This window comes from Scleropages formosus, chromosome 11 (assembly GCF_900964775.1).
Source record: "Scleropages formosus chromosome 11, fSclFor1.1, whole genome shotgun sequence".
NCBI classification, from domain to species: Eukaryota; Metazoa; Chordata; class Actinopteri; order Osteoglossiformes; family Osteoglossidae; genus Scleropages; species Scleropages formosus.
This window is the reverse complement of record NC_041816.1, coordinates 1,181,029-1,203,063: the sequence shown is the minus strand read 5'-3', so window position 1 is coordinate 1,203,063 and position 22,035 is coordinate 1,181,029. Positions and strand designations below refer to the sequence as shown.

General features: G+C 43.4%; 1 protein-coding gene across 6 annotated transcripts in view; it reads right to left on the bottom strand.

The window, feature by feature from the left end:
* Nucleotides 1–34: 34 nt before the first annotated feature.
* Nucleotides 35–22,035, bottom strand: part of myo9aa (myosin IXAa) — a 105,366-nt gene continuing 83,365 nt past the window's right edge. For 4 of the 6 annotated variants that reach the window (XM_018752602.2, XM_018752605.2, XM_018752606.2 and 1 more), the window contains 28 exons: nt 20,483–20,623; nt 20,212–20,251; nt 20,000–20,122; nt 18,684–18,764; nt 18,250–18,360; nt 17,317–17,439; nt 16,673–16,822; nt 15,488–15,801; nt 13,781–15,301; nt 13,565–13,664; nt 12,396–12,608; nt 10,399–10,493; nt 9,937–10,067; nt 9,613–9,830; nt 9,361–9,477; nt 8,916–9,104; nt 8,735–8,782; nt 8,373–8,484; nt 7,978–8,039; nt 7,524–7,716; nt 7,300–7,428; nt 6,982–7,087; nt 6,733–6,864; nt 6,497–6,620; nt 5,815–5,868; nt 3,294–3,499; nt 3,050–3,192; nt 35–2,744 (listed from right to left, as the gene is read on the bottom strand). In XM_018752602.2, coding sequence (XP_018608118.1) covers nt 2,296–2,744; nt 3,050–3,192; nt 3,294–3,499; nt 5,815–5,868; nt 6,497–6,620; nt 6,733–6,864; nt 6,982–7,087; nt 7,300–7,428; nt 7,524–7,716; nt 7,978–8,039; nt 8,373–8,484; nt 8,735–8,782; nt 8,916–9,104; nt 9,361–9,477; nt 9,613–9,830; nt 9,937–10,067; nt 10,399–10,493; nt 12,396–12,608; nt 13,565–13,664; nt 13,781–15,301; nt 15,488–15,801; nt 16,673–16,822; nt 17,317–17,439; nt 18,250–18,360; nt 18,684–18,764; nt 20,000–20,122; nt 20,212–20,251; nt 20,483–20,623 — 5,425 coding nt within the window. In that variant the 3' untranslated portion in view covers nt 35–2,295. The remainder of the gene's footprint in view (nt 2,745–3,049; nt 3,193–3,293; nt 3,500–5,814; nt 5,869–6,496; nt 6,621–6,732; nt 6,865–6,981; nt 7,088–7,299; nt 7,429–7,523; nt 7,717–7,977; nt 8,040–8,372; nt 8,485–8,734; nt 8,783–8,915; nt 9,105–9,360; nt 9,478–9,612; nt 9,831–9,936; nt 10,068–10,398; nt 10,494–12,395; nt 12,609–13,564; nt 13,665–13,780; nt 15,302–15,487; nt 15,802–16,672; nt 16,823–17,316; nt 17,440–18,249; nt 18,361–18,683; nt 18,765–19,999; nt 20,123–20,211; nt 20,252–20,482; nt 20,624–22,035) is intronic. The other 2 variants (XM_018752607.2, XM_018752604.2) reach the window with 2 other exon arrangements.

Here is a 22,035-nt window from a genome sequence, read left to right as displayed (position 1 = left end):
TCTGAAAAAATAGAGATTAATCATTTGCCCTTAATTTCATACAACGTTAGTTAATTAGTTTACCATAGTAACTGACCCAGCAAATATCAGTTATGCAAAGTGTTACAGTTTAAAGGCCATATGTCAAAGTGATTTGCATAAAATGCCCCTGAACACAATCTGGAGGTGGTACCACAAACTACTAAAGTGCTCATTGTCAACTGACAGTCATGGACACTAACTACATGTATACTCATGTCTGGAAACACACAGAACATGAAATTACAGCGTGAAACTTTAACGATAACTTACAAAAATGTGACTTTATCCTTTTTAAACTGCAGGACATGGGGCAAGGCAATGCACAGGTTATATTGTACTGAGTATAGAGATACATGTCAGTTTCAAGGCTACAGTTGACTTGACACCTGGATCTCAATGGAATTATTTCAATGAGACATTGGAAAAAAAAAAATCTATCAGGAGCAATAGACATTTTAATTCTTAAATTGTTAGATTACATTAGGCATTGAGAGTTGGATGCTTATGTGCAGCATACAGAGACAGAAAATGCTTATCTGACAGTATATATGGACTATTCACAGCAGAGGTACTTTAGCCTTAACCATGGAAGACAAGTTCTAAGAGCAGAAACAGATTGAGCTGTAACACTTGTGTTTCCTTGTTCTGTCACTTTCTGGTAGCTCATTTGATCGTATCACTCAGAGTGGTGTGTCCTCAAGTGTGACACGAAGATGTCTTCAGTACAAGGGCAGAGGTGACTATGCAGCACAGTTGGTGCTTTGAGAGAAACATTAAAGAGGATCCACTGGGCTCGCCAATCATGCTTTCCGAGTAGTGGAAAGGACGGTAAAGTGGACACACTCACAGAGATCGCAATGTATGCAAAACCAAGGGTCCCGACACGCCTGCCAGGATAGCTTCAACTCTGAATTAGCTTAATTTCACAGACGTAAACACGCAGAATAATCTCCATCGGCCACAGTGACTCACTGAGATGCGGACGGGGTGACATTGCTTTAGATGAGCCCTGTGCCGTTACCTGCCTTCATGTGCTTGTAGTGAACAAAACGTGCAGGTAGGCAGCACCTTGGCACTACAGCTACAGCTCGATTATAAATGTCATTTGTCAGCAGGCAGAAGAACATGCAGTAATGGCCATGAATATCCCGCTGCTTCTAGAAAGCCAGTATGCTAGAGGGCTGCCCCATTTCAGTGTGTCCTAAGACAACATCCACATCCTTTGGGGGGGGGGGGGGTAGACTTTATAGTTCAACTGCTACACTCATGGACACTACCAACACAAACAGATGCAACAATAACAACAACAAAAACAATAATAACAGCAATAACAATCATAATACATATAAAAAATTCAAGTCCTTATTTGGTTGCTTTAACACTGATGTATTGAAAAGTAAGGAATTCTGATGGAACAAAGAAAAAAGGCATTTTGTGAAATGCGGGTATTACATTAATTGTGCTAAACCGCACAAATAAATGCTGTGATTTTCAACGTTCATTTAGCTGGGAATATCTGGCTGTCAGGCACCAGCTAAGTTGGTCCCTTTGATGATGGTATTTTCTCACAAAAGAAAGAAAAAGCAGCACAATCATTGGATGACAAAAAATGTTTAAGAAAAAAAAAGAAAAAAAATTTTCCAATATTTTTCTCTCTGAAATACTCTTGATTTGCCACAGATAAACATTAGATTTTAACTACCCAGTAGAAACTGGTTTTCCAGGTTTATACAATTTTTTTGTCATACATTTATACAGATATACATATTCCACATAATTAAAATCTATTTAATAGCAACAGATAAATACGGCTTCATTGGTTTGTTACAACTTTTTTGAAGCAACCGGCATTTCTGCCTCAGCTTATGGACTTTATACAAATGATGGGTCTGTTCCGTTTCACCACGGTCTACCCCTTCGTGGTCTAGTTTTTGCCTGGAGCCGTGGGCCATATCCTCCGTTGAGGGGCTCTCCTTCGTGCTGTGCCACTTTCCCAGCATCTTTCACTCCCTTCTTCCCGTTCTCGTTCGGCGACACTTGGGTGTGGACCTCAGACACAGAGCAGTGTCACTCACTAGAGATCACTTTACAGACAAGTCTTCAGCAGATGCCGTTACCATCAAGGTCTTCCAGCCCCCTCCTTCTGCCTCAGGGTGGGGCGTGATGGGCTGGGATGGTTCTGCTTGCTGGTGATGTGGACAGCTGGGGAGAGAGTTTGACATGGTTGAACCGATGAGATAAACCAGCCTCCTCTCATGCCACAGGTTGGGTCCATCACACCATGAACTCATTGCCACTGTACACCACCATCTGTTTAGACAAGCTTGGTTCTTTCTGATGCCCTCCTCCTTCTGGGGGCTCTCTGTGCTTTTGTGGGGAGGACTTGGCTGCTTTCAGTCTCTGCTTGCCTTTCTCGGCATTGAAGGTGCCATGGCTGATGAACTGTGGCCTATCGTCACTTTCCTGCTCTGGGCCCTGGCTGCCCAGGCTGTCGTTGGGCTGACTGGATCGGAACATGCCTGACAGGGGTGACTTGGAGCGAAAGCGGAGGCGACGGCCAGTGCTGGCAGTAGGGTGCAGGTAGGAGGAGGAGACAGAAGAGGTTGTGGAAATAGTAGAACTTGAGTCAATGGAGTCCAAGGAGTCAGGCTGCCGCTTTAGCATCCTCCTGCTTTTGCCATCAGACTTTTTGGGCCGAGTTGTGGGCGGGGCCAGGCTCCTCTCTGCAAGGAAGGCAGAGTGAAGAAGTCAGAACACGGTATAGATGCACAGAAAACAATAGCAGGTCACTTATATTTACATTACCTTTATTTGTTTAGCTGATATTTTTCCTCCAAAGTGATTTATGTTAAGCTACTTACAATTTACCCATGTATAAAGCAGTTTTTTTTTTTTTTTTTTTTTTTTAATTGCTGCAATTTAGTACCTTGCTCAAGGGTATTCTAGCTGGAGGTGATATTCAAATACCACTGAACCCAAAGGCGGCAGGTCTAACACTGCTCACTTTCACAACATGCAGCGGCCTTACCGGAGTAATCTGAAGTAGCTCCTTCGGAGTCTACGTTAAGGTTCTCGGAGCTGTCCGCAGTGCCAATAGAGGCCTCAGACTCTAAGGTCTCGTCGTCTGAGGCCCGGGGTTCTAGTGTCAGCATCTCAAAGGTCAGTTCCTCTCTGCAAGCATAAAACACACAAGTTTATACAAAGGCAGCAAAATGAGGGGAGAGATACAGCACAATCCAATGTAATGGGTCAAGTCATGGGGTGGGGCATACTTTTCCTTCTGCAGGCTCTCAATCTGCTCAGTTAGCACCCTCTCCTCCTGTTGCATGGCCATCTGTTGCTGCTCTGACACATCTGGGTCACCTGTCCCCTCCTCAGCACCTGCCTCTTCTGTGGTGTCTGACGTTGGGGGCAATCGTGGGCTTACTGGGGGCGAGGGTATATGATGATGGCTTGTTCTTCGCAGACGGCCTTTGCCCTGCCAGAGAAACACACATCCGCAGATTAGAAAAGCTGCTGTTAAGATCGACTGTTCTTCATAGCCAAGACGACAGACAGATAACTGACATATATTGACAATGGAAGGTGGGACAGGCAGATCATTCGATCTGAAATACAGAAGCTGGGTACTTGTCCTATTTTTCAACATGAAGACACATATATAAGTGTACAGAGAAATTAGGAATTTTATGGGATCTTTTCATTGGCCAGAAAAGCAAAACAGAGATGAGGAGACATCACGATTTTCAAACAAGGTGACAATGAATCAATTTTAAAATGCTTACAGAACACCCAAGGGCGGCAAGGAAAGTCAAGTCTGCAGCAACAGTGTCACAGCTTCCTTTTAGACAGCGTAATATGTTTCAGGCATACCAACAGTTTTTACAGGCTACATTCACTTCAACGTGTGCGGTTTCTCTAGAGGGGTGATTGGGTGGAGAGCTGCCATTTGTGATGTCTAGCCTCCTGAGGCACGCAATGCCCATATTTAGACCATGTAAACCGTCAGACCGGACCTAGATGGCCCACTGTATGTCACCACCTCCACCTTCATGCAGTCCCATCAGCACAATGAAAACCAAGGATACAGCAGCATTCAGGCACACATTTTGGCTCTTTGGCTGTCCATAACCATTAAAACAAATAAAAGAACCAATGGAAAAATGTTAACAGTAATAGTGAAACATAAGCTCTCAGTTTCCATCATACAGGTCCTCCAAGATTTAAAAAAAAAAAAAAGGCAGAAGAGTGATACCCAGCATGTTCTCTGTCATGCACATTATCCCTTGCATTCACCTGAGACATAATATTCCCAGTCTACTTGAAGTATGACCCACCCTCCTGAATAATGTGCTGAAGGATCCTAAACCTTTAAGTTCGTATATGGCATTGAAAAAAACATGAAAGGCTATACTTTATATAGCCCACAGGGTTTTATCAGCAGATCTTTAACTCAATTAAGCAGAAAGCCATACGAAATCACAATAACTAAAGGTCTGGTATATTCAAGATTTTAATAACTTTAAAGAAAATAGGCAAGGCCGTGATCACATTAGCATTATACTTGTATATTCTGCAAATATGTAATTAAAAAAGTCAAAAATATGAACTAAAATATTCAGCACAACTAACTTCCACAAGAATAATTCTACTTTACTCATATTCAATTACATTTAACATTTATTTATTTAGCTTCAGAAATTACATCCATTACATTTGCGCTAATCAGTAAGTGTTAGTGTAACAATTTCTGGTGCACCCAGAATGCCTCAAATTATCAGAACTCCTCTGTAGTGGTCAGTGGTTCTACTCTAAGGTACACAGATGGCCCACAGAATGTGTAGTGGAACTACACGTCACACTTTGGCCACCTCATGCTCAGGTAGCCTTGGAGGTCAAACCATCACAGTCAAGACAGGGACAATGACCTTGACAACACCAAATGCCAAAATCAAACAGCAAGAAGCACACTGTAGCTGAAGTGTCACCCACCCTAGTGAGACATGTGTACAGATAGAGTAAAACTAACCCCAGGTAATGCATATATGCTTCTGCAAATAAAAGACTGACAGCAGAAAACCGAAAAGAATGGAGCAGAGCAAGAGTTGTTTTGTGTTTGTCAGTATCAGCTTTGCTTGAATTATTTTATAAAATATCCTCCAACTATTAAGAGGACAGAATGTACAATTCAAACATATTGCAAAACCACAGAAACTAAAATAATAATAATCCATATTTAAATAAGCAATCCATATTAGCAAGAACATTTTGCACAGTTAACCAGTATCCTGTTACATGTAGCAGAGGATGACTTTTCTTAGTTACTTTTTTCTTTTACAAAAAAATGCAGATACTGTATTATATTCGGTGCTCAATTCGATATAGTTGGCCAAGTGGAAAAGGTGTAAAAATATCAATGACATGAACAGATAATTTTTTTGTATTGTTGGCTGCTGTTTCTGTAAAGTCAGTGTCCTGCCAGAGCGTGTACTCTTTTCCAAGTCCTTGTGAAAAGAATGGATTGCTGTCCAAAAAGGAGGGGATGATAACCCTGATGGACCAGCAAGGCTATCAGTTAAGTGCTTTGGTTAGTCTGAGCAAATGGATCTGAAGGCCAGCCAATGGCGGCAGATGAACACAGAGGAAACGGACCAGGGCAGGGCATGGCATGGCACGGCACGGCACACATAGAGGCAGGGCAGTGAGACAATGGATGAGACAGATGAAGCCCAATATGGCCGGCTTGACAGCGCCACACAGAGATGGACTGGTGGACATAGGAAGTATACATACCGGGACCGCACTGCGGGTTATACTCATAAACCTAACAGCGATTAATACGGGTTTCTGTATTAGAAGGGGGAGTAGGAGGGAAGGAAGGATGGGGAGAAAACAGGGTTAAATGTACAATAGGAAGTAATAGCATAATGGAGAGCAATTAAAGAATTGCTGTTTACCTTGAATTTGATTGTGGTGAAATGAGAAATTTTCAGGCAGTCCTTAGGTACCATTGATATCAATTAGTAATAAACATCATAAAGCTAAAGTTCATATATTCTTTATGTTTGATATCTGAACTAGGAACAACAGAGTGAGTAAAGGTAATGATGCAAATAACCGGACATACTAATACCTCTTTCAATGTGATTATTTCAACATAACCATATTGTTCTTTGTACACAGACACACTTCAGACTATCCTCGAAATGTTATGATAAAAAAGAGCTGGCCAAGGTGTTCAGAAAAAAAAAAAAAAAAGTTTCAGACGTTATTCTGTCCAGAGAATCTGTTGTATATATGGAACAAAAAAAAAACTGAACTAGTGTTAAGGGAAAATGAAGGAATCTGACATAAAAGTGTAATTCAGAACAGACCTCCAGTCACAGCCTATTACAAAGACATCTACATATTGGTATCCTCAGTTCCTAACCCCCACTGTGTCCTTTTACCCTCCTCCTTACTACGAGTTTCTCACCATTGATCGGCGGATCAGTGTCAACCTGCTCTTGGCTTTGCTCTCCGCAAACTCCAAGCTGCTAATATCCTTCAGCCTTGCCTTGTACTTGTTCATCTGTTCGACTATGATGAGCTCTACACATCTGCAAAATGAGACGGTGGAGTGCCAGGTTAAATTACAATACATGAAGTTCAAAGCACTGACACAGAGCAGTTCAATGTTTCAGGTCATAGAGTGCACTGGCGAAGCCTTACGCAGTGGTCTTGCTGATGTCCTGTACACTCTGCAGAGGATCAATAGTGTCAGGGCAGCGTAGTATGCAGGGGGCAAAGACAATGGCGAGGGCATTGGCAGACATTCGATTGGTTTCCTCTTGCAGGGCAATCCTGAGAAGCACCAATGTTACATTCCTATTAGCATGGCACTCTTCAAACTGCTTTGGCATTAACAGTAACGGTGTCAAAGGGATCTTGTCCCATGGACAGCATGGATGTGCTCCTCACCTGACCAGATGAAAGATCAGACGCTCAAGTGTGTTCAAATGAGTTCTGCTGAGCTGGTCAATGACAGAGTACACACCTCGTATCACCTCCTTCTTGTCCTGTAGACCTGGAATTACAAAGCACAGCATAGCACTACATCTATGCTGAAATGGAAGAAAAACTTTTAAAAGTTATATTCTCAACATACTGAAATCTAAACTTCAGAAAAAGATTTATGCTTCATCACGACTGAAACAATGGTTAAATTATGGTTATCCAATTTTTCAAATAATTACAAAACCCTAAATAAGTTATGGCCTCATGAGGACTTGTGTGTACCCATGGCTCTGAGGAATTCTTCATAAAGCTCAAATGTCATCAGGGGATTTGGCAAATCGCGGAGCCACTGCTTGAAGACACTGGCGATGACATGGATGTTGTACTCGTCCAGATTCATACTCTCAACATCTGGGCAAAAAAAGTTCAGAAGGCTGTTTTTACTCCTTTCACTCTGATGACAGCTGTATTCTTGTAAACTCTCCCTGTGCACTCTCCAAGCGTACCTGTGTCCAGTCCCTGCTTGAGTTCCTTGATCTTGTTGGTGGAACCAGACTTTCTGTAGATACCCTCAGTGTAGAGGCCGTGCATCTCAATGTAGTTAATGAGCTTCTCGACCACCAGGGGCACCGTCCGGTCGTCACTGGTCAGGCGCGTTACCTCCACACCAAACTGCCTGGAGCTCAGCTCAGGATCATACTGTTCCATAGACCCAGACAAACAGAAGTGTTAGTGTCCCAGTCTATGTTGATGGAAGGGTATAAAATTACATTTGAAAAAGTTGTAGCAAAGGAAAAATAAAACTCAGTGTGAAAACAAACCAGTAGGTAATGTAAGTTTTAAACAAATTCATATGAATGTGCATACAGCTATGAGCTTGTATTCGTCAGAACAAAGTTACACTTTACAAATTTTTTCTCTACAATACAAGGCATGTACTTAGCAGAGGACACCCTTTACCTTTTTACTACACTTGGTGGTCATCTTCAAGCAGCACTTTCTGTGGCAGGCATAGCGACACACTATGGAGGAAACAGAGTGCGTCAAGTTCTTCCCTTCCTCGACTTCACAGGACATTTCAACAGACCATTCCCTTCCTGAACCCTTTACATCCGTGGAGTAGATTTTACGGCTGTAACGGCACCTCTGAAAACCATGTTAGCTATCCCTTTGCTGTAAAATGGCAGATGAAAGGGAGGTGACTGTCGGCTTGACTGGCTTTTCAAAGAAAAGTACATAACATTGGAGGAAACCCACGAGTTCACTTGTAAACAATCTGATTATGCTGCACTGCTGGCAGAAGAAGATTCACTGAAGCTGAAACAGAGCGCTTACACAAGACCTGCAGTACTCACACTTGCAGACGCAGGCTTTGTCCATCATCCAAATGAGTGAAGAGCAGAATTCACAGTACGTGGGGATACTGTACTGTGTTGACTTGAAGATGTGGCCATTGTGTTCCTCCACCTGCAGTGTTACAGAGCAGGACATTCAAACTTGACTATGCTAAGTCCTTAGAGCTAAAGTCTCTTGATCAAGAAGTGGTGTGGGAATTGCTTTCCCATTTCATAATTATGCTATTCACTCTTGAAAAAAGGCAGACTGCCCTTGGGCATGTTTAAATGACATAACTCAAAACACATGAAAACAATTATGTTCAAAAGAAGTTCAATTTCTCATTCAAACAACAATACCAAGATCAAAAACAAATTCTTACAATATCGGTTTCCTTCTTTCTTCTCTTTTTGCGGTCTGGCTTGGGCACCTAAGAAATGATACAAGAGAAGAGTGGAGCCCTTTTTCGGATTCCTCACTGGTCTGTTAATCGACTGTTTAAATGAACTGTAAATCAGTGACAAAAAGGCCACTGGGGAAAGAAAAGAGAAATATTGCCATACCTTGCCAACAGTGTTGTCCAGTGGTTTATACTCGGTCATGAATTCATCCAGGAAGACCTTGAAGGTATTGACCCAAACCTTGACCGGAGACTCACTCCAGTCCCGCTGCTCCTGCCGCATAGTCTTCTCCAATATGTGCTCAAACAGTGCGTACAAGTCCTTGTATCTGATACTTTTTCCATCATCCATCTGGTACAGGGTTGGGATAGGAGAAAGAGACCAGATTTAGGGATGTACCATGCTTTCTACTATGTTCATAATGCTCATAAAAGAGTTATAAACATTTTCACTGCTGTAACAGAATTTTGTTCTTAAAAGAACATCATTGTGCTTTACTGGTGTAAAAATAACCTTACTGCTTATCCATATGGGAAACATGATTTTGCTAAGTTTAAATAATGACAGTGTCACTCAGCTGCAGCGGAGTTCACAGAGAGAAACTCACAGCCAAGGCGGTAGAATAAGAGTTGAAAATGTTCAAGCGGAACTCTTTGAGTGCCTTTTTAAAGACAACGTCCACCATAGTGTCTTTTTTACTGTCCTCTGTGTCCAGGTCATGGATCTGCAGCAAAAACATGTGTGAAGACAAATCAATCATTGAAACACAAGGATAAGCAAGTTAAAATCATACAGGGAGCCAATGACAAAAAGGCATGAGACTGTGAAAGTGAGACTGCAGCAGCCGTGAGGAACTGACCTTCTTCAGGAGGAACTCATCCATACTCCGGTGGTCACTGGCGCTAGTGAGGATGTGCAGCGAGTCATTGTGCCACTGTGCTGGCTCCAGTGCTGCACTGCTGATTTTCAGACTGCGTCTCCGCTTCACCCTAGGTGATGGCTCCTTGTTCTCCTTGCTCTCTCTTCCCCGCTCGGCAGCCAGAGTGGGGCTGCGTGGGGGTGACGAGTGCTCTGGTGCTGCATGTGGGTCGTAGCAAATGGACAAACAGTCACTGTCACACAGATGTCACACTTAACACATGCTAAATAAACCCCATACAAGGACCCAAGCGTGCCTCCTCACCCACTCCGTGGAACAGCCCCATGTCTACAAAGTCCCCGTCAGGCAGATCCCCAACACTGGCTAGCTTGTCTCGAGGGCCCTTCTTTTCATTGTGCTTGGTCTTCCCCCAGAAGCGCATCTTTCCTCTAACCCTGCTCCCACAGGAATAAAGCAAAAAAAAGGATACCAGTTCACTTTTATATAATGTCTTTCCAGACATATTGGTTGCACCACAGCACTTCATACGAGGAGTGTTTTGAAACAAAAAAAAAAAAACAAACCAAAAAAAAAAACTAAATCCAGCTAAGATTGGTGCTGGAAGAAATGAATACATGACCTGTCAGGAAAACAACTGAAAGTAAAATAAAACGCATACTTATAAAAGCATAACAAAAGAACAAGAGAAACAACCAAAAGCTTTCGTACAGAACCTTTTTTTTTTTACCATGCTGTTTGTTCATATGATAAACTGGTAGGTCTAACCTTCCATCCATATGTGAGTGCTTCCTCAGGGAATCCACCTTGCCCAGGTCCCCTGATGACACTGTCATCTTCTGTTCCTCAGGGCCATAAAGAGTCTAAAACGCAAGTGGAAAGGGAAGTACTCCTGTAAGGAGTCGGTTTCCAGCATAGCTGTGGAGGTGTGAGTACAAAGCAGTTCTGAAGCACCAGCCCAGCTGCAAGTTGCTGTGGTTCTGCTTTGTTTTAACTTGCATCATTCCTCCTCAGGAGAGACCCGTCTTACCACACAGAGCACCGTATGGGATTCCTTTTGAAACGCACAGATTGCTAATAGCCCAAGTCTTAACACTCAAGTATTTATATTACTTTCGTTGGTGCACAAGTGCCTTGTAACATTCACAGGTCAGAGTGGTTTTACAACATTATAAGGTTAAAGTTTAATATTGGATATCTGCGTCAAGGTCTTTGTAATTTCTGTAGCAATACTTCCAACTGTAGGTGGCACTGTGACACTGCTTAACAGCAGCTCTGCATCGCTCTCTGCATTCAGCTTTGAATGGTCTTAATATACAGAAGGTAGACATCAATTCATCAATTTAAAGCTTACTTAGTTTAGAAAGTTTTAGCCTGTCACTTTCAAAGCAATGTTCTGTCAAAGGAAGGTCTAATTCACCAAATCTGACAGCATGCGTCTAAAGAGCATTTAAAAATGGTTTCCCAGCACTCATCCTACGCTAAACAGCAGCAATGGTGAAAACATTAACTGATTTATTAAACAAAAAACAATTAAGTACTTCTGCAGACCATGTGAATCCTAACTGAAGAAAGGGTGTTTATTTTAACCCAAAATATCAGCAATAATAAGATAAGATAAAACTTTATTCATCCCAAAGGAAATTCTTGTGCCAGAGATTCCTCAAACAGATTAACCACAATTAAATATAAAATTTAAAAAAAAAAAAAAAAGGACTAATTGCAGCTTGTAGGCACTCCTACTACAAGCAGCTGTAGTGAAATCTATAAACCTAGAAAAGGGAGCAGTTTCATTGAAGTTAACCTCAGTCATGACTTCATGACAGCTGGATGTTAAGTTATTCATCACAAAAAGTCAGTCAACACTGACACTACAATTTGTTTTTTCAGAAAGAAACACTTAAACAGAAGACTGAGTCCAAGAGGACAGTGTGAACAGACTGACGCAGACAAGGGGTGAAGGTTTCTGAGCCTGCTTGGGACTCAGAGGGCGTGCTGAGTGCTGATGCTGAAGAAAGGAAGGAGATATCACTGCCCTTCCAAAAAGGTAGGTGGAAGTGGAAACATGCAATGATTGGTGGGTTAACCAGGCTGGGGATACATGGAGGACAGCCTCCTGTGCCTTAGTTCTGCAAAAAAGGACAGACAAAACAACCTGTAGCTTCTCTGTGATGACCTCCAGCCTGGTTGTGGAGTCTGAACTACGGTACCAGCAGCAGAGTGGATTAGAATTGGCTAGTGACGCGCTCACAGGGAAAACACGCTTCTGAACAATATGCCACTCACATCTTCCCGGAGGTGACACTGCATAAATTAACATGAATTTTGATAGATTTTTCTATATAAGAAAATGAAAAATATAGTATTTGAGGAGCATGCATTTAAGAAAGCCATTTAGCAGTAGTTTGTCAACAAACCCAATAGTTTAATAAAATGACACAATGTAATATGAATGTATGCTGAAAAAAACTATGCAAATCCAATTTTTCTCACGCTAACTAAAAAAATGATATAATTTCCATACAAAATGAATTTGCTTCCGTGCAGTATTGTCAATTCAGGCAACATGTCAAAAGGTGTTTCCCCATCTACAGTAAAGTGGAAGAACTACAAAGATCGTGAGATGCTGAAGCATTTCCAGATGTCAGTACTGCAAATCTACCCAAGTGGTGCTCGAGGGGTTAGCAGTGGAGAGATGCCCTGCAAGCGGGCCGGGCAACCCCGATGAGGCCTGGGGTTTGGCCGCGTTCCGGCTTGCCCATTACCATTTCTGAGTCACTGTGACAAGCCTGCGCCTCGCCCCCCTCGGTGCCCTGCTCCTGAAGAGGCAGGCTGGGGGACGGGGGGGGTAGGGGGAGGGCTTCATCGTACTCATCCTCCTCCGAGTCGCCCTCCCCCACAGGGTATGAACCTCGGGTCAGGAAGTCGGAGCGTGTCCGCGCCATGCGGGCTCTCTTTTTATGGCCTGGTCTGGCAACCTAATTAACCAAATAACAACACAAGTGAAAACCTCCGACTGCCAACATTCATTCTTTGCAGGTCACACCTGAGCCCATTTGTTACCGGACTAGACGTGGCGGGAAAAGCAGAGTGCGACAGTGAATGGGATGTGGAGGGTGCCTTAAACGGGTTGCAGAACCAGTGCACACTGTTACCATTTATCTTATTAAAACCATCATTTCTGTGCTGTTGATGAGTACACTAGCTCCTCAACTCAAACAGAACCGGTATCGCACTTATTTACAGGTTAAATGTGCAACATCTCACATACAGCTACAACAAAAATTATTTCAAAGACTAATATTTTATAAACTTTCAGTTAAATCACAAAATTTAAAATGACGGAAAATGAAGAATACCTTCTCTCTACAAACTCCTATTCCATGCTTACTGATTCATAAACCTGCAACATTCCTCATCTTGTTATTGATTACTAACACTCACAAACAGCACACACGAGCTGTAAACACTACAAGTGAGTTAAGGGTGTCCTATATTCCTGTTTTACTCAGACCTATCGACAAGGCAGGTAGCACTGGGTTATATTTGCTCTACTACAGCTAGATATTTTACAAAATAGATCAGTGAAGAAATGCAATTACAAATAAATAAATAAACTGGAAAAAGTGTGTTGAAACATTTGTAACTCAACAGCTCATAATACAAGAAGCCAGTGTACAGTTTTAATGTACTATGTGACTATGTCTCTGACTATCAGTTCAAAGAGAAGTGATATTTCATTGCTCAGCATTGTTCATCCACTTTCCTACAAACTTTTACTTTATATTAGTGGTAGATATATTCAGGTAAAAGCTTTTTTTTAAAAAAAAGCTTTTTTGATATTGACATATTAGTCTTATTTCCCTGTAGAACTGAATCAAAGCAAATCTCTTAATTTCATTAGAGTGGCTTCACCCACCTCTCTTTTACTCACCTCAAGTCCTTTTAGCCCCTTAGAGAGTCTAGAGCCTGAAGCAGCTTCATTCTTCTGCATCACCATTGATCTTTCTTGATTGGCAAAGTCCTTATCAGACCTACATTACAATGTGAATTGCTCTGATTCTGTTCCGTACCATCACAGAATAAACATTAAGTGAGAAATGCTTTGTAAAACACACATACATGAACATACACAAGATCTACTACTCACTTGGAGAACGTAAACTTGTTATCCTTCGGTGTGAAGAAGAAGTTTGTTGGCTGGTTGTCAGCATTGAAGGTCTGAATAGGGTTTTTTTTGTGTCTTCCTTTGAGCCCACCCTCTCGTGTCTCCATGGCCATTTTGGGTGCCCAGCCATCTTGCAATGTCCTTCCTTCTTTGCTGTCCTGTTGTAAGGTGTAGATGGGTTGATCTTTGGCTCCAACCAAAGTGCTCCCCTTCTCTTGCATTTTTGAATGTGCAACCATCTGCACATCTGCACCCTTGGGAACGGTTCCTGAGAGGTCTGATGAGTCAAGTTCTGGCTTCTCTGCACTTCGGCCTGCATCCTCCTGTGCCAAGCTCCCTTGTCTGTTTTGTTCAATCTTTAGCAGGGCCTCCCCACGCTGTTTCTCCAGCAGGTCTCTCTCGTATTGTGCAAAGTACTTACGCTGCCTCTCCAGAATCTCCTTCTGCTGGCGGATCTGCTCCATCATCTCTCTTTCATTCTGCTGCTGCTGATGCTTCTGACGTTCTTTCTTCTCCTCGTTCAGTTTCTCTAGCCTTGCCAGGATCGACTCGTGACTGGTGTCTTGCAACGCAGGGGTAGAAAGCTCGCTTGTCTTGGCAGAACTGCCCTGGAGCTCAGCTGCATTGAGCTGACCGTTACCTAAAGTGGTTTCTTTTTGCATGCTGATCACCACTACCACAGGCCTACGAGAAGACTCAGCCTTTTCTTTCAGAGTCTTGCCTGTGTCGACATACTGTATGGCCAAAGACTCTTCAGTAGGCTGAGGGGAAACGGTGTTTTTCTCCTGAGGAGGGATATAGAAAGTTGGGAAGTTGTTTTGTATTTTAGGAAGAGGGACTAGGCTTGATGAAGCTGTCTGGATTTTTGTGGAGAATCCATCTGAGAGCGGAACATCTGCTGGACTTCGTAACTTTAGGCTGCTCTCTGGCTGCTCCGTAACTCCAGGAGCAATGTTGTCATCTTCTGCTTCCACAGCGTTTGGCTTGTCTTTAGGGTGACCGTCAGTGTTAACAAGTTCAAAGCTTGCCTTGGAACTCTGGCTGTCTGGACTTCCCTGGGGCGAGTGGAAGTCATCTCCTGCCACTTCAGCAGGCCACTGCTTCTCCTCCGATGGCGACGTCCCGCCTGTAGATCTCACCTTCAGAAGCTCTAGGCTAAACTTGGCTTGTTCCAATTCTCTCTTCCTTCGGCTTTCTCGTTTAGCCCGCGTTTTCTGGCTGGGATCATCCAGCACTTTGGGCCTCCCTTTTCCGGCCACCACTGCCCATGGATCTCCAGTTGCACCATCATCAGCCTTCACCTCCCTCCTTGCTTCCTCCTGGGAGTTCTCTAGGGGGGTGGTCCTTCTCCGCAAGCTCTTCTCCCGTTCCTCATTCAAGCGATCCTCCCATGAACTGAGGTCTAAACCTGAGATGGTCTGGTCCTCATTTGCAGGTATAAGGCTCACAAGTCCATTCTGTAGCTGCTTCTCTTTTAATCTCCAGTCTTTCAAATCTCTAAATCTGTGGAACAAAGGATTTACAATGTACGTAGTGTAATGGCACCAGATTACTGGAAGTTTTTTTTTACATGTATGTTTATTCATTTAGCAGACACTAATACACATACGCCTGTATGCATATGTGTATGTGTATTAATCATACACCATTCTGTGGCAAACCCCATTTGAGACAGAGGCTATATATTACCGCTTTCGTGCCAGGTATCCCCTTCCTGCAGCCTGTAGAAGCACCACACTGTCTCGGAGTTTCAAATAGTTGTCCCTCTCTTTGTAGCCACGCCAGGCAGCCTGGATAGTGCAGGCCGCCACAACCCGGCGGTCGCTGCACAATCTCCAGCTCCTCTGAATTACCAGGGCCGCTTCTCTCCAAAGCAGGAATCGCCGACGCTCCCAGTAGGACCGCCAGGCAGACTGCAGGTATAGGGCAGCACTCTTGCGGAGGTCATGGTCAGGCTCCGCCTCCCCATCGGCTTGCTGCTGCTGACACCTTCTCCACCACCGCTGTAGACAGTCAGAGATAGAGCACAAATTTGTGAACCAACCTCTTTGAGGTAGAGACCTGAGAAATAACCAGTGATTATTCATAAAAGTAAATAAACTTTAAACTAGTTTTGTGCTTCACAAATTATTGTATAATTTTTTTAAACCAATACCCAAATACAAGACATTAAATACATCAATTAAGCAAATACAACCGTAACTTTCATCATACTGTATTTGTTTTGTGTGTCCATTATGATGGACTCATCAATGGGGGAGATCAACGTCAAGTTAAATTAATTCCACAAAAAGTCAACTATTTTCCTCTTGGAGACAGGGAGCCTCTCGGGTGACCAGAGTAAAACAATAACATTTAAAATAGACTTGACCTTTTAGACCTTCTCACACTATCACTGAACAGTATACATATTCCTTCCTTTCCAGTTATTTTCATATTCATCATTTAAGTCTCTCTTCCTCACCGAGTGTCTGCTTTAGTTCAGCGTTTCCTTCAATTTACCCTATTTTTCCATCAGTCAGGAAAATCCCTTGATAATAGAGCTCCCTTTCTCAATCAGCAGTTCCAAAAAAAACTGCCTCTGCACAGCACTTTCCAGCTAAAGAGGGGGCTACTTGAAACAAATGAACAACGGAACAGACCTCATCAGTCATGATTCACAGCCAGCTTCCATAACCTGCACTTTCCTCTCCGGCAGCTTTTAAGACAGGCTGTCCTTAGGGACCTTTAGTTAGACTTCTCGCTCAGATGGGTAGACAAGATATCATTGAAGAATTACATCCACTCACTATGCACTGCTGACAAACATTACAGTAAGTGACTGCTGCCAGTTTTAGTGGACTTTGGGAGGCTGACACACTCGCGCAGACCCACCTGGATGCGGCATGCTGCTTTCCTCATGTTTTGGAAGCGTCTCCTCTCCACTAAAGCTCGAAAGCGCCGCTGTAGTGCTACAATCCGGCACAAAACCTCCTGATGGAGCAGGTCCTGGAGCCGCTGGCGAGCTCCCTCTCGGAGAAACACCTGGGGGCCAGGGTGAGATCAGCTGTGGTGTTTGGGAGTTGGGGAGGGGGCAGAGGGGTCACAAATGGGACACAAGTGCCCCGGAGAGGTGGACCACTAATGACAGACCCTGCCACAGTCCACAGGGGTGAGGGGTGCTCCATCCCACTGTAGCTGGGACTATTGCTGTGTTGTGTGTATGTGTGATTAGTGATTTGGGTGCACACATGGATGTAAATTGTAATGCTTCTTTTAGCTGGTAATGTCCAGAGGAAATGTACCGCTAGACTAAAATGTAAGCTGTTCTAACTGCTATTCAGCTTGGACTGATAATACATTTTCTGGAAATTTAACTTCTGAATAAAATTAGTAAAGCTTATGAAGAGGAACTTCTTGTATCAAAGAGCTTCATGGTTCAGTTAGCAGTTGATAGAATTTTTACTCAGTTTTACAGAGAATGTAGAAAATAGAAGGCAATATCAAAGCAGAGAAATTCAGCCTGAGCAGGTTCCTACCATTGAGAAGCCCACTTGGAATCCATCACGATCAAGATCCACCTGATGCAGGTAGGTGCTGATGCTTTGTTGTGTGGCGCCTGAGCCGTGGGGCAGCAGCACATGGAAATGACGAACAAAGTCCTGGATCACAGTAGACAAACATTTTTTTTTTACTTTAATAAGCCAGCTATGGTGGCTCTATGTAACTGAGAGCCCCTTCCAGGAATTAAGCCCCTTTGTGCTTAATATTTGCTGTGAAAACATGCGGTTTTGCAACAAAAGCCACAAATACTTGAGGTACATGACATCAGTGGACAAACATGCAGTCCTCCAACGTGCACGCCGCTTCAGGACAGACTGCATCATTTCACCTGATAGTCCAGTACAATCTCCCCTACGCCAAAGACGATGGGGGCGGCTTGGAAAACAGCTGCTGTGTTTATATAATTATTAGAGGGGGATTTCATTAAGAATAATAAGCTCCTCTGTACTGCAATGGATGGGGTATTGTGCAGATATCCTGCTAAGGAATTTAACCTACTCAAATATGTCTATGACAGAGGAAATATGGAGGCTACAGAGAAATAGTATATGGAATCTTCTACTCAAAATTGCAACTAGGGTATTGCAATAAAAGTAACATCAAGGCACCAAAGTGGTACAGGAAAGCAATTCCATGCAAACAGCAAAGCTGGTATCAATGATGACGAGCCTGTGATTAGCTGAGATGACAAAGGAACATGGTAGCAATAATAACCCTAAAAATAAGATGGTTAAGTAAGGTGAAATGGCAAGGAAAAGTATAATCTTTCCATAACCTACAGTGATGCTAAAATGCTACTGTCACACTTAAAATAAACCCTAAACCTTTCACACCTGTCAAATCAAATCACTGGAGACACACTAAAGAGCACATGTTGACAATGTCCTTCAAAAGTGCATGACCATGACCTGGAAGGTGTACTTGATGCTGTATCCTGATTGGCAGATGCGGACGGTCTCCAGCATGCCTGTGTAGCGCAGCTGCCTCAGCACCAGACCATCATTGAAACGCATGGGGAGCTGTGCATGGAGGGAGGACAAAAGATGGCATTAGCGTTTCAATCGTCCACTCCTTTCAACTGACATCAACTAGACCCACATGCAAGGTCCAAGAAGAGACCCTCCCGTGTACTTCGTACTACAGTGGTCTACAAACATTCAGCAGAAACAAGAAATATCACAGAGATCCTGCTGTCACTTCTTGATAGGATTTTATGAAGTTAATCCTTGTTGTGCGCTTTGAGACTCAACTACATGACCGCATGCGGTACTGTCAATCTCTGTTAGCTCCAGGACGCACAGACTTCACACATTCCTGAATGCAGATGGTGGGAAACACGTACCTTCTCAGCATTTGAGCGTATACATTTCACAAAGTAAGGCTCCGACTGGCTAAGCGTCTCCATTAGCTTATTCAGAGAAGCCTGTGTAAGAAGAAGGAAAAATGTTTTCAACATTACAAGCTAATTTTCTGGGGAATAAAAACAGGCTACATGAAAAACCGCCCGCTTCCTGGAGATCTGTTTTGTCTATTTTTGTTGTAGGGTGGAGTGATAAAATGGTATTGTTTTCATGTGTGAAAATTCCATTCCATGCTTTAATAACCATGTATCCCTCAACAAAAAAAAAATAGCTTCAAGTGTAGTAAACTGCTGCCTGTATCTGGAAGGTGGGATTTCAGAGGCAATCACACTGGGCTCCAAGGAGTGTGTTAGAGAAGTGCTGCTTTGAGCTACAGATGTCCAGGTGGGATATGCTGCTATTTTGATGGTCAGAAACACACATTCTCCACTCAGGAGATTTAAGCAATCAACCTGGTAACAGGATGTGTCCTGGGTTACTACCTGCAGGTGTAGTCACTGACACATTTCAGAAGGATTTCTGTAGCGGGCACTGGGGGAGGTGGAAAACACAAAGCCTTTAGGCCTGTTTATGTGAGTGCCAGGAAAGATAACGGAACCTGGAAACACATATATATGTACCATTCAGGCCTCTCTTTTTTTTTTTTTTTTTTTTTTTTTTAATTACAGAAAAAATTGGGTGCCTCAGACTAGTCACATGTAAAACTCTTTGTCATAAGGACGTTCGAAAAATAACACTTCGGCCAAAGAATGAACCCCTGCCTTTAGGCAACTATGATGAGAAAAGTTCATCTCTTTCGTGGGATTTAAAAATACGAGGTGGCAAGTGGTCCAAGAACAACAACGCAGTAGGTGGGACAGGATTCTGGCTGGACTGTGCTGAAGACACACCCTGTCTCATACAGCTCTCTGTAAACACTGAGGCTCTCCCTGCATGGCTGCCTAGAAGATGACTAAGTCAGGCTTAGGGGGGCGCTGTGCAGCAGCTTATACAAAGTGAGCTCCACCTCAGTCGCAGGGAAGAAAGTCCGAGAACCTGGGAAGTCAGGGGTGGGCCAACTGACAGCTCTTTGGTATAAATGACTGGAATGCCTGTGTTAAAGTTGATAGCCAAGACTGATGGTAAATTAATAATGTGAGCAGAGAAATAACTGAAGACAGAGTGAAGGGAGGGGAAAAATAAACCCTGAATGATGAATTTGCATGATGAATGTGACTGGACCATGAGAGACAAGCACGAGTTGACCACATGACGGAGTGGAATGGAGTGTGGGTCACCACAGTGCTGCTGCTCTAACCTGGAACTGGGCACTGATGCTGGGTGGCTTCTTTTTCTTGTGCAGGTGCAACAGTGACTTGGTGATGCGGTCGTGCAGCGTCAGACTGCTCAGGTACCTGAGAGACTTGACATCCAGCAGGTGCTGTGGGGGTGTGAGGGTAGGACATTCACACTGAGTCTGGACCAGTGATACAGTTCGTTCATCATACTGCCACAGCTACATAGCCTTACCTTTGGAAGACTGGGTTTTGACTTGTAGTTTTTGTTCCGCCTGTAAAACATAACATTTCTCAGATGATGTGAATTCAAATGGACAAATAACATCTTAAATGTTCAACAGTTAAACTGTGCCTGATGAGAGGACCTTGAAAGGAAAAGAACAACACTGAGATAAGTACGCAGTAAGAGGGTGGGAGAAAGGAGGCAACATTCCCAAACAATACAGCATGTCAAAGCCAGCACAGGAATAAAAGACCAACCGTAACATTAGCGTGTAACTCACATGAGGATGCCATGTGCTCTCTCCAGGAGTTTGCTACTGGTGGAGTTCAGGAAGATACCATCATCCTCTATCCCGGAGCCCGAGGAGGAGAGCCGGCTCTGTCGCCCAGAGTGCCCATTCCAGCCCACGTTAAAGCTGTCCCTATGAGAGGACCCAACAGATGCCCACCGTCAGAACGCAGGAAAAGCACAGAATCCCCCTACTGAATCTAGAGCAGATGCATAACTCAGGCTGCTTTACAAGAGTTTAAAATCTATCAAATTCTTCAAAATACTTGAAATCTCAGTCTCCTGAAAGCCACCTACAAAACCCACCAATATGCCATCTACTGTATGCCTATAATTCTAAGTGCAGTATTCTGACCCTTATGTAAAACTGCAGGCTAAGCCATCACCCAGAGTGACAGGCAGGTTTAACAGGGTAGCTCAAAACCCAGCAAAGTCACTCCACAGCGATACAGCGAGACCCGAGGGAAAACGGCATTTGCTTCAGCCATCTGCGGTATCAGAGGAAGAGGGACCAGAACTCAGCCGCCATCGGGGCACGCTTTGCATGCTGCCACGCTGAGGTTTGTTTTTCTGGCTGCACATGAGTTACACACTGTTGCAGTAAACACACCACACAGATACTAGCGTAATAACAGCGCTGCCCTGTTAAAGTGACCCATTTTGATGGGAATATCACAAAAAAGGAATCATACAGAGGAACTGTGGGTAACCAGAAGTTTTATGTCAATTTCAGAGATACTGCCAAATTTTTTATAATGAACACCCATTCTGGTCTTTTGTTTTTATAAACAGACAAGACTTCTTCGGAAACAGGTTCCATTTCCACGTTTAGCCTTAGTAATGACCTTACCTGTAATATACTTAATTTTTGCAAAGTCATCTTCCTCCTGGGGTCTGTTATTGTGTACGGCAAACATTCTGTAAAATCAGTACTGCTGAGCAACAAGAAGGCTAAGGGGTAATAAATTTACCAGACTCTGATCCCATGGATTTTGCAATATTTTCTTTTGCGGTGAAACTGAGAAATGAAGCAGACTTAACACATTTTTCTCCACTCTCTGCTGCACATACTCAGCCTCCGGCACAGTCTGAGGAACATTTCAGAGAAGTCCACTCCACCTGTGACCTTGTGGTCTCCTCAGGATGGCAGTTTCCTATGGAAATGGTGTGAAAAGCACCCAGGAGGACTGCCTTCCTCTAAACCACACAAAACTCTGTCAGTATTAAATAAAAACAGGCTAATTTAAACCCCCAGTAAAACTTTACACTAATTTCTCACCATTATTAGTGGAGAGGTGGTTCTATACATTCTGCTGATTTAGAAGCTTGGCCGATTGCACGATCCTGAGTGGGAACCATAAATACAATCACTTCCCTAAAGAAGTGTGGGCGCAAGGTCCTGGTGGAAATACACAAGCTTTCCTTCAAGGCTTTTCTCCTGTCAGGGGCTATAAATACTGGGGGGCCCTGGCTTCCATCTCCTCTCTGGCTTCATTGTGAGCGTTCCATCAGGTGTACGGTCCAGCAAGCCCAATGAGGGCTGGG